This window comes from Erythranthe guttata, chromosome 7 (assembly GCF_056151865.1).
Source record: "Erythranthe guttata isolate IM_541 chromosome 7, IM_541, whole genome shotgun sequence".
Classification (NCBI taxonomy): Eukaryota; Viridiplantae; Streptophyta; class Magnoliopsida; order Lamiales; family Phrymaceae; genus Erythranthe; species Erythranthe guttata.
In genome coordinates, this window is record NC_142539.1 from 14,717,614 (window position 1) to 14,730,397 (window position 12,784).

At 32.2% G+C, this 12,784-nt stretch overlaps 1 protein-coding gene and 1 long non-coding RNA gene across 3 annotated transcripts; both read right to left on the reverse strand.

The window, feature by feature from the left end:
- Positions 1–3,079: 3,079 nt before the first annotated feature.
- Positions 3,080–7,383, reverse strand: LOC105970734 (putative disease resistance protein RGA3). Of its 2 annotated transcripts, none has more exons than XM_088821031.1 (2): positions 3,646–7,383; positions 3,080–3,437 (listed from the first exon to the last, which is right to left on the reverse strand). In XM_088821031.1, exon 1 carries the CDS (start codon positions 7,290–7,292, stop codon positions 3,648–3,650), a length of 3,645 nt encoding a protein of 1,214 aa, XP_088677157.1. In that variant the 5' UTR covers positions 7,293–7,383; the 3' UTR covers positions 3,080–3,437; positions 3,646–3,647. The 2 variants fall into 2 exon arrangements, with proteins under 2 accessions (XP_088677157.1, XP_012851013.2); XM_012995559.2 differs by lacking the exon at positions 3,080–3,437 and adding an exon at positions 3,465–3,548 and having other exon boundaries at positions 3,646–7,381.
- Positions 7,384–8,258: 875 nt separating this feature from the next.
- LOC148769796 (uncharacterized) lies at positions 8,259–10,037 on the reverse strand. The gene is made up of 2 exons (XR_016032315.1): positions 9,638–10,037; positions 8,259–8,994 (listed from the first exon to the last, which is right to left on the reverse strand). It is a non-coding gene; the product is annotated as an uncharacterized LOC148769796 (long non-coding RNA).
- Positions 10,038–12,784: the final 2,747 nt, after the last annotated feature.

The following is a 12,784-nucleotide window of genomic DNA, read 5'->3' on the forward strand; positions in this document are numbered from 1 at the left end:
TTCCTGAAATTTTTTTCCGGTCGGTCAATGGCCGTTGACCGCCGGGTCTCCGGCGTTCACTTTTTTTTTTTTTTTTTTCTTAAAAAAAATATTTTAATTAATTTTACTGTCTTGGCTGCTAAATTACTGTCTCCAGCAGCTATTTAACTGTCGGAGACAGTAATTTAACTATTAATTGACTGTTTTTTTTTTTTTTTTTTTTCTTCAAAAATATTTTAATTAATATTACTGTATTCGTTGCTAAATTACTGTCTCCAGCAGTTATTTAACTGTCGGAGACAGTAATTTAACTGTTAATTGACTTTTTTATTCTTAAAAAAATATTTTTAATTAATATTACTGTATTCGTTGCTAAATTACTGTCTCCAGCAGTTATTTAACTGTCGGAGACAGTAATTTAACTATTAATTGACTTTTTTATTCTTAAAAAAAATATTTTTAATTAATATTACTGTATTCGTTGCTAAATTACTGTCTCCAGCAGTCATTTAACTGTCGGAGACAGTAATTTAACTGTTAATTGACTTTTTTATTCTTAAAAAAAATATTTTTAATTAATATTACTGTATTCGTTGCTAAATTACTGTCTCCAGCAGTTATTTAACTGTCGGAGACAGTAACTTAACTGTTAATTGACTTTTTTTTTTTTTTTTAATTTTTTTCCTTAAAAAAATTTTATTTAAATTAATATTACTGTCTTGGATGTTAAATTACTGTCTCCAACAGTAATTTAACTGTCTTAGACAATAATATTAATAATATTACTGTTCGGAAAAATAATATTCATAATATTACTGTCCCAAACAGTAATATTACTGTCTGAGACAGTAATTTAGTAGTCAAGACAGTAATATTAATTAAAATATTTTTTTCTAAGAAAAAACAATTCAAAAAAGAAGAAAAAAAAAAAATGTCAACGCCGGAGACCGGCGGTCAACGGTGGTTGACCGGCCGGAAAAAAAAAGCAGGAAAAAAAAATTTAAAAAAAAAAAAAAAAAAAAAAAAAAAAAAAAAAAAAGTCAACGCCGGAGACCGGCGGTCTCCGGCAGTCAATGCCGGAATCTGGCCGGAAAAAAAACAGTTCAGAAAAAAAATTATTTTCTGAAAAAAAAAAGTTTTGGGGGTTAATGTGATATATTTGTTTAAATCCGGGGTCAATGTGTAATATTAAGGAAGTTAGAGCATAATGGGTGGAATTGTTAAGAATTATATTATTGAGGGTATTTTAGACTAAAGACATGGGGATGGGCTTAATTGAGAGACTGTTTTTTTTGTGGACTAAAATGCATTTAAGTCCCATGTGATGGGCCTTTTTGCCATTTGCCCTATATTATAAGTTTTATATTTGTACAATTATGAATGCATAATTTTAAATTAAATTAGAAGAGCTTATAATATATTACGACATTCTAGCTCAATGGTTAAATCACGAAATGAAGAGTTGGTTTCCATATTGTTTAATGTTTCTATTTTAGAATACCAGTACTCAAACTTCCATCTAAAATATAAAATCTAACATAAAAACCAATGAGTTACATTAATAAAAACACAACCATATGTAAAATTTAAAAAACATTGCAACATTAGGTTTAATAATAAACTAATAGGGGTAAACTCAACGATCCTGCTAATTTCCATCAATAAGCTCCACTGTTAAGACTTTATTGTTAACGTTGTACTGAAAAGAGTACATTTTCCCAACCTTCATGTTATATATATATATATATATATATATATATATATATATATATATATATATATATATATATATATATATATATATATATATATATATATATATATATATATATATATATATATATATATATATATATATATATTGACTATTTTTGTAATATATTATAATTGTTTTATCGTTTCTACATATTTATTTAATTATTTTATGGATATTCGTTTTCATGTGGATGCGCACAATTATGTTAATGGTATACAATGCTCTTTCAACATGATAAATAAAACACTAAAAGAAATGGAAATTATTTATAAATCGATGCAACTCATATTATTAATAATAAAACTTTAATGAGGGCGAAGACATATTATATCGTTGGAAAGGCTGGGCCGTGCCACACCTCAAGTACATCATCCCATTGGTTAAAAAAAAAGAATACGTGTGGCCGCAAACCATGTTATGTGCGTAACAAAACTCTGTCCAACCCTTAGTCAACAACATATACATTTTTCCATGTTTTTGGCGCGAAGATACCGCAACTTGAAAATAATTTTCCTCCTCGGTAGGTGATACCAATGCAATTCTTTTTCAAGAATTATCTCCATATCTCCGAAACAGAAAAAAAAAAAAGTATGTGGAAAAGTTGAAGAATGTACATCATGTTGAATGTTAATTTATAGTAGAGTTAGGGAATATAAAAAAGGTAACAAAAAAAGTAATTAATATAAATTGATGATAAAATTTATTGTGAAATTAATTCATTAATACTATGGATGACTATGGTAAGTTTTGTTATTTTGAAATTAATAATAATTTGTGATATATGTGGTGGAACATAATTGCATTTCAGTCCCAATATTTTTTTAATGAAAATATTATAATAAAAAAAAACTCATTAACCAATAAAAGGACACTATTTTGCCACGTAGGATAGATGACATTTGAAAATTGGGTTTTTTTAGCAATTAATATAATATTGTGCATAAAATTTAATTAACCCAAATTAATTGGAATGTCCATTTATATATTTACGTTTTTTAATATGATGACATTATTTTGCCACGTAGGATAGATGACATTATTTTGACATCTTAACCAATAAAAGGACACTATTTTGCCACGTAGGATAGATGACATTTGAAAATTGGGTTTTTTTGGCAATTAATATAATATTGTGCATAAAATTTAATTAACCCTAATTAAGTGGAATGTCCATTTATATATTTACGTTTTTTAATATGATGCAATGGACCCAAAAGGAAACTCAATAACCAATAAAAAGACACCATTTTGACATGTAGGAGAGATAAAATTTAAAAACTAATAATGTGAAATTAATTCATTAGTAATATGGGTGAATATGGTAAGTGGGGTTATTTTGAAATTAATAAAACATTATGAACTCAATCTCCTCAATTAGAAAACTTTGATTGTGTATCTTAGTTTTATATATAATATAGATATAGATACTTGTACACATCAACTTAATGAAAAATTGAGAAATTACAAATTGACCACATTTTTAAAGAAAATAGTAAAAAAGAGGAAGAATGAATATGTAAACCAAATAAAATGCGGTAAATCCAAGAAAGAAGAAGAAGAAGAAATAAGTAAAGTATATATACTCACATTTTTAATCTGGCCTCTCTATCCTTTACAAAAAAACTTGCGCTCTCTCCCTTCTTATGTTGGTTTGGCACCGAATCCTAAATTAAAACTTTGTTGGAGGGGTGTTGAATTAAATCTATGAAATAAAAATAAAATCAATATGTACCGAAATAAATTTGAAATAGATTTATATATATGTGTGCCTTGAGCGACCTATTCTGTTTAAGCAACAAATTTAATTTGGAGGCTGCAGGAACAAAAAAAAAACAATAGAAAAAGAAAAGGAAAAAAAAAAAGAAAATATAATATGGTAAATCAAATAAACCAGTAATAAGTATACTTACATTTATTGAGCATGAGTTGGAATTTGAACCCCATCCACATAGACAGAGGGGGTATGGGATATCTTGGGCCACTCAGAACCATAATCGCTATCTCCACCTTTTATATGTAACATCGGACAATTCGAGATGCTTAAGTTGGTGACACGTAGCATGGCTTCCTTAGACGGCAGATATCGCAACTTCTTGCAGCCGGATAGAGATAACAGTTGCAGAGATGAGGACAAGTTGTTGTTCCCAATTACCCAATCAGGCAATTCTTCCATCTCTCCAAAATCAAGCAAGTATAGCATAAAAAGAGCAGTGAGATGTTGAAGTTGACCCGGTAGTTCACGACTATGCTCTGTCCCGTGCAATTGTAATGTATAAAGAGATTTGGCTGATGCTTTCAAGATGGCATCAACAACTGAAACTGAGTACTCATCACAACTGATTGTTAAATTTTTCAAGTTGCAAAAAGAAAAAGAACTAACAATCTCCCAAGGATTATTAGTGGTTGGAACATCAACAATCATCAACTTAGAGAGACGAGGCATTTTCTGCAAACAATACCCAATCAACGTTCCCATGTTCATCCTTAAATTCATTAATCCATCCAGTCTCAAACTCTCCAGGGACTCCGCACATAACTCAATAGGCAAATTGGTCAGCTCATCGCAGTATACAATACTCAATCGACGAAGGCAACTCAAGCCTAATAATAGTTGCTCATCATCATCATCGTTATGTGTTTCATGTGGATATGGTATTGTCTTCAGTTTTGAGCATCCGTAAATTGTCAAATTCTCGAGAGCACTGAGGGTGTGTAGATCATCTGGTAATTCTCTCAATTCCGGACAATTCCGTATCTCCAAATCCGTAAGAGCTGTTCCTCCACCTTCCAAGCACGGAACTAGATGCGTTAAGTTACGACAGTCCGTTATCTCCAACTCCGAGAGATTTTGATTTTTAAGGAAAAGCCAATCTGGGAGACACGTCAATCCATCAATTGACTCAATTTGGAGCTTTGTAAGAGAGATTAAGTTGATCCCACATATACTTGCCAAAGGTAATTCGCTCTCCACCTCATCAATCAGCAACTCTTTAAGACATGGAAAATGACTCGGAGCACTCTTCAATTGCCAACAATATCTAATCTGCAAGTATTCGAGGCGAGGAAATAAAACAAGTCGTTGATCATTTTCAGGTGCTGCACTTGGCAATTCCGCTTTTAACCACTCCGTCAGCTCTGACATTTCCCTCAACTCGAGCCTTTCAAGTGCCGGAAAGGAAACACATTTGTCATCAATTCCGTAAAACGAGGAACCTATGGATCTCACATTCACCAGACCATCCAGATATAGATTCTTCAAATGTGGCAAGTGCCCTAGCATTGGGACTTGTTCACATTTTTTGCAATCTTCAAGTCTTATCTCCATTAATTTATTAAGCCGCGACATTTTTGAACACCATGATGGCAAACTTCTTCCTCCAAATCCACAAATCTTTAAGCTCTCTAAATTTGGGTGGGGTTGGAGGCCTTCCAACACACTCTCATCGCCATTTCCACCTTCTCTATCTTCATCCCACGTAAGCACTAAATCAACTATGTTTGGCTTTCGTAATAAATCTGCTCTCTTAGCCTCTTCTTTGTCATGCACCTTCTCAAGATTATAGATCTCCAGCTTTCCTTTCAGGTTCTTCAAGCATTCGAGCTCACTAATTCTACATCCCTTTTCATCGCCGACTCCAAAGTACGGCAGTGTTCGAAGAGAAGTTAATCTTCCCATCTCCGCAGGTAATTCAATTCGAGGAATGTGGAGATGTCTTAAGCCAATCAAGTTCTTCAATGTATTTGGCAGCTTCTTCAAAACATAATTACTTGCTCTTAATGTCTGCAAGTGATAAAGTTCACCAACAGAGTCCGGCAAATATTTAAGTTTTGTGCCCGAGACATCAAGACATCTCAAATGTATTAACTCGTTGATCGAATTCGGCAACTCTTCAACACAATTGCCCATCAGAATTAAAACATGCAGTGATTTGAACTTCGAGAACACGAGAATGCATATTTTATCATTGGACAATAAGGAACGAAGCCAAGTTGCTTGTTCATTTAGGCTTGCACACGATTGCCGGCCCATGTATCGAACTTGGTCGCTTGAATTCAAAATAGAGGATGCTAGATCATGCACAAGATCATGCATGTTATACCGACTACTTGTCTTTGCAACTTGTAACAACAAGGAGTTCTCTAAAAGTTTATTAAAGAATTTGTTACCCAAAATCTCCATATCATCATTTCCTCCAAGAAATCCTTCTGCCATCCAAAGCTCGACCAAGCGTTCCCTTTCCAAGAAATATCCTTTAGGATATATCGAACAATATGCAAAGCACTTTTTGAGTGATGGTGGCGACAAATGATCAAAACTCAGTTTCAAAATCTTGGAGACTGGATTTTCATCTTTTAAATCTGAGAGCCATTTCTCATCAATCGACATCCACTCATTAATCGACTTACCGCGCAACAATCCCCCAACCACTCTGGCCGCCAATGGCAAACCTTGGCATCTTTTTGCAATAGATACACCAATTCTCTCAAATTCTGATGGAATAGCACCTTCTCCAAAGGATTTTGTTTTGATTATGGACCAACACTCATCTTCTGACAAGTTATTTAGCTTGTGCATAGTAGGGAATGTTTTCACCAGTGAAGCAACATTTTCACTTCGCGTAGTAACAACGATGCCATTTCCCGTAGCAGAAGTAATTTTTCTCAACGGATTGATAAAATCACCCCATATTTCATGATTTTCATTCCAAACATCGTCGAGAACAAGTAGAAATCTTTGAGCTCCTAACTTCTTTTGAAGCTCTTCCAGAACTGCCTGTTTATCGCCAAGTCTGGCGTTTGTTCCTGTTAACGATGTAAGAATCTTATTGAAAAGAATCTTGGCATCGAAGTTCTGAGAGACATGCACCCAAAAACGCTTAGCAAAATGAGCCTTTATGGCTTCATGATCGAGCACGTTCCGAGCTACCGTTGTTTTTCCGAGTCCTCCCATCCCGACAATGGGAAGGATAGAGAGTACTTGATCATTTGGAAGAGTAGTTATCGTCTTCACTATTTCAGACACGTCACCTTCTCTTCCAAGAAAAATCGGATCGATATTGAATGCATCAGTTTCCCGACCTGCAGATGATCCAGTAACCGGAGCATATGCACCCACCACTGCCTTTTGAAGGCCATAGTCGGTCGCCTCCTTGTTGATCTCTTCCAAGTTTTGAAGGACATCCTTGATTTTACGTGCCATTTTTAGGCGATGCGTATTGGGAATGCAATGTGGGAAGAAAAAATGACACTTGTTCTTCTTCATTTTGTCCTGGTTGTGAATTTCCTTGGAGAGATGTTGATAGTGGAGCTCATCCAAGACATTATCGGCATCGAAAGCCACACCTTCAAGCTTATGCAGCCAGCGTTCGACAGCTTCGTCGGTGATTTGCTTCTTCTCCGCATCGTTCAAGAAACTTTGAATCATGGTTAAAGAACTTTTTAGCCTTTGCAAGTCTTTCTTGAAATCTCGATAGAGGTTGATCTGCTCCGCAGAAACTGATATCAGCTTCTCTAGCAGAAATTGAATGGCAACTCCACCCACAGCTTCTGCCGCCATTGTTTTCTTTGAGAATGTTAGTTTTTTTAGAGAGAGAGAGAGAGTTCTTTTTTCCTTCACTTGTTTCCAACAATAGTCTTGTTTCCGGCCATGCATGGTTAAAAGACTAACCATACCATTAGTAATATGTAATCATTCCTAAAATTAGTAATATGTAATCATTCCTAAAATTCATTTTTTTTTTCTTCTGTTCGTACAACTAATTAACATGCATATTCATTTTGAGTAATTGGTCTTTTAAATATTTTTATTTAATTTGATTTTTTTAGAAATGGACAAATAGTAATTTCTCCATGTATTTAATATTCATTACATGATTTGTGGACTTATTTTTTAATATCAATATAATTTTTTATTTAAATAAATGATAATTCTAGTTAGGTTTTAGTACCGAAATCATTACTGTATTAGATTAGTTTAAACTTAATAATCTGATTATTAGTATTATCATTAATGCAAACCCTTTTGTTAAAATTGAAAATCACTTAACTACTTGTATCATTCAACTAATTAAATGTATTACTAAAAAGCAAACCATGGTACTAAAAGCAGTTGTAAAGAAAGTAAAATTTGTTAAATCATTTTTTTGATGAATTATTGGTACATGTTATTTTCACTTTTTCTTCTTCTTTTTTTTTTTTTTTTTTTTTTTAAAGTAAATAACATAATATAATACCGCACAAACAAACCACGTGAGATTATTCGATGAATTATTGCTACATGCCATAAAGTCCCACTCATAAAGATGGGAGTGGGAGTGGGGACTATGGTTGTTGACACAGTTCAATCAGCATCCAATGAATATATATATATATATATATATATATATATATATATATATATATATATATATATATATATATATATATATATATATATATATATATATATATATATATATATATTTCATGATCATTTTATTGGGAGATAGTAATATTGAGGGGAAATATACAATACCCCTCAAAACATAAATACTTTGAACTAAACTCAATTAATATTAAAGACGTTTGCCTACACCCAAGTTTCATTCTGAACTAGTGTGAAAAGACAAAAATACTCTCAATTACTATAACTCTAAATCTTAATTATTTGTCCCCACCTCTATCACTTTAATTTCATCTCCTCTCTTCTCCACCTCTCCACCTAAATCCTTCAACTCTCTCCGAAAAATCCGACCTTCCTCCACTACCGTTGCCGCCGCCGCTACCATCGCCGTTGACGCCGCCTCCTTCGTCTCCACATAAATCTCTTTCTCTCTTGTTCGTTATCTCTATCTCGATTTCAAATTTTTTTCCAGATCTATACACCACCACCACCGTCGCCGCTCGTTGCCACCGTTGGTGCCTCCTCCTTCGTCTCCACATAAATTTCTTGCTCTCTTGTTCGTTATCTCTCTCTAGATTTCTTTTTTTTTTCTTCAGATCAATACACCACCACCACCGTCGCCGCTCGTTGCCATCGCCGCCGCCTCCTTTGTCTTCACATAAATCTTTTTTCTCTCTTGTTCGTTATCTCTCTATCGATTTCTCTTTTTTTTTTTTTTCCAGATCTGTAACCACCACCATTGTCGCCGCCTCCCTCGCTCTCTCTTTTGTTCACCGCCGCTGTCCCCAACCCCTCTGCCTCTCTTTCGTTATCTTTCTGTCTCTATCTTTGTTTGCTTCGATTTCTCTCTTCTTCTTTTTTCCTCTCCAGATGTGAACTACAGTCATATTCGAATATGACTATTATTGAATATGACTATAGTCATATTCAAATATGTTCTATCTTCTCGTTTCAAGTTGACTTATAGTAACAAGATTCAAATTGTGATTTTTTGTGTGAATGTTGATTGGAATATTTCGTAAATAACATGCAATCTTTTTTTTTTTTTTTTTTTTTTTAATTTTTTTTTATTTATAATTTGGTAAACATGTCTGTACTACACTATACAATAAAAAAATTTAAGTTGAAAATGTAAAAAATGGTAATATAAAGAAAGAATACGACTACAGTTGATATAGTCATATTCAACTATAGTCATATTCGGCGACGGCGTAATAAATCTATCTGAAAAAAAAAATCAATTTTTTGTTTAAAAAAAATTAAAAAATATTTTTACTAAAGAATAAAAAAAGTGCTAAATGCAGTCCAAAATTGATACATGCAGTCCACATAATTACTGGTGCAGTAGGTAAATGAGGGATATTTTTTGTACAAAAGAAAGCTAGTAGGTATTGCAAAAGATGAATTTACGATTATATTTAGTTCTATTTCTTAGCGCTTTGAGAGGTTTGTTGCTAAAGACCCTAATATTAAATAATATATTTCACTAAAAACTTATGTTTTTGGTTGAGGAAATTTACCAGTTTTTGCTCCCTATTAGAGCATCTTCAATGGAGAGGGGGGTTTTCCCTCCCCTCCCCGGCCTTCATCGTCTCCAACCGTCTAGTTTTTTATTACATTTTTTTCAACCTCCCTCTCACCACCATAATAATAATAATAATAATAATAATAATAATAATAATAATAATAATAATAATAATAATAATAATCCAAGCGGAATTATTATTATAGTAATAATATTATTATTTTATTATTATTTTTATGATTACAAACAAATATATAAAAAACAACAAAAAAAAATCAAATCAAAAGAAAAAAATCAAAAGAAAAAATCAAAAGAAAAGAAAAGGAAAAAGGAAAAAAAAATGAAAAATGACATTGTTGTACAAAGAAAGAGAAGAGAAAAGAAAAAAAGAAAAAAAAAAAAAGCTGGCAGCCAAAAAAGAAAGAGAAAGAGGAAAAGAAAAGAAAAAAAGAGCGTTGATGGCTGCGGGACCAACTGATGATATCTTTTCCGCAACGCAACGAATGAATATCACACACACAAAATCAATCTATCATTTTCTATTGAGATAGTTTTCATACTGTAATATTGGAATAACGTACACCCTCTTACTTACTGAAACTGAAATTACAGAGACCTCACCTCTAAATTAAAAATTTGTGAAATAGTAAAAAAAATGTGTGTTTAACTTCGTCTCAAGGTTGTAAAAGGCGCGGATCGGACCCGAGTCACCGAGGCACCGCCTCACGATTAATCGCCGCGACGGTGATTAATCCGCAATAAATCAGTTTTTTAAATTTAATGTAATATAATTTTAGATATTATTGGTAAATACTCAAAATATATATAAAAATATATATTTAAACATGATTTTATCCACATCATTTATATATCATAATCACATAATAAAATCTTATATATAAAAGAAAGAAAACCCTAAAAAATCCTAATGGTATTTCTGTAATTATTTATTTTTAATATTTTTTCTCTACTAATTTTTAACAATTATCAAAATTAAAACTAACACGCGAAGAATCCTTTCTTATTGGTACTTATGTAATCATCTATTTTTAATATATCTCAAATCTTAAGAGATAAAGCTAGAAATTCGATTTGTTAAATCTTAGTCTATTTTTTGGATTATAAATCTTAATATGTAAGATTTAAAAAAACTAATGTTGTATAAAATATGAATAATACTACATTATTAAATTTTATATTAGTGTACTATATTTTCTTATTATGTATTAAATTAATTATTTTTTTACTATTTAAATAATATACCGTGTATCGCACGGGAAAAAATGCTAGTTTTAATAATAATAGGATCATAATATAATAAAATTCTTACAAAATAAAAATAAAACGAAAATCTTGTGCATCCAAAATTATAATTGAACTAATATAATAAAATTCTTACAAAATAAAAATAAAACGAAAATCTTGTGCATCCAAAATTATAATTGAACAGTCAAGCATATATCATTAGGTCCTTTAAAAATAAAAATTAATATGAACTAAATAAAACAAAACATAAACTCATTATTTATTAAAAGCCCAACTTTTTTGTATTTATTTAAAAAAAACGATTTTTGATCAATTTTTGCCACCAAAATTTGACCCGCCTCCAAGGTTTGACCGCCTTAACCCGCCTCGCATCGCCTAAAACCGCCTCGCAGGCAAAAACCGATTTGTCAAACCATTACACTAAAATCGTAAAGGTGTTAGTTAGACCGCCTCCGCCTCGGAGACCGATTAATCGGCCGCCTCGACCGATTTTTAGAACACTAACTTATCTGTATATATATTTGAAATTAATAGGTCAAGGGAAGAAATTACATAATTTTTTTTAATACACTTAAGAATTCAATCTTGAGAGGTCCAATAAAATTATGGCTTAATCCCACTTTGCACCCTTGAAATAAAGCATTGATGCCCTTTGCACCCTCGAAACACAATGAATCATGCGTAATGCACCCCAAATAATTTTTTTAAAGATGATGAAGGTAATTTATTATTTTTATTGATATCTTTTTAGGATGCCAATTAAATGTCAAATTATATTTTTATATATTCATTAATCCTTTTGAAACTACAAAATGCAAAACTAAAAGGGTTAAATGACTTTAACCCCATAAACTTTGACGTGTTTTGAACGTGCCCTGGGAATTGAGGAGCTTGTTCTTGCGAATGTTGTTTTAAATTTCGGATTTGAATCGCCAGGTGGCACGAGCAGAGAAGATCCGGATATGTGTGAAGGTGATGGACTTACTATTCATAGAAAATTTTCTTTTAAGGTTATTGCTAGTTGTGAATCCACCTTAAATCTCTAGTTTATTAAATTTGTATGAGTATGATATTTTTGCATGTATATGTTGTTTTCAGGGTTTTTTTTTTCAAAAACCACCCCAGTGTAACCTCGAATAATCGAAAAAACCCTCGTTTTAATTTTATTTTAGCAAAAACCTCTATGAAAATCAGTCAAAGGCAATAAGGACCTTGACAGCTTATCGTGTGTTACACGTTCGGATTTTGCGCCTGGTGTGTGTATTTTTTATACTGGAAAGACCAAAATATCCTTTCAATTATAAATTTTAGAAATTACAGATTCACCACAAAAAAATTACACCCCAAAATGAAGTTTTTCAAAATTTTCAATTCAGTACTTAGCACTTGCAGAAAAGCCATCTTCTCCAAATTAACCCAATTATTTTTTTTCTTTAGAACTCTGTAAACACTGCTTCGTACATGGAAAACTTCAAAACAAACGATAAAAAATAGAGTAGCCATGAAAACCAAACCAAAAACGGGATCTGGAAGCTTGAACACGAAATTACTACAAAAATGGGGATAATTACATTTTTCGTCCTTATACTTTACCACTTATTCGTTTTTTGTCCCTAAACAAGTTGGAGTGACATTATTCGTCCCTAAACATACCATTTTTTAGCAGTTTTCGTCCTGTCGTTAATTCTTGTTGTTACTTTGGATGGAAATCTGACGTGCTGCTGACATGGACGATTAATCCACGTGGCCACTCACATGTATGCCGCTGTTGATATATATGCTTCGTGAAACCAACTCATATTAACTCAAATTACCCATGCGTTGGCACCCAACAAGACTCATCTTTAAACTTTGCTAGAGAGAACGAGCCACCATG

Bases quoted from the DNA above. Each gene is read 5' to 3' on its own strand.
- LOC105970734 (XM_088821031.1), bottom strand. From the start codon at position 7,292: ATGGCGGCAGAAGCTGTGGGTGGAGTTGCCATTCAATTTCTGCTAGAG.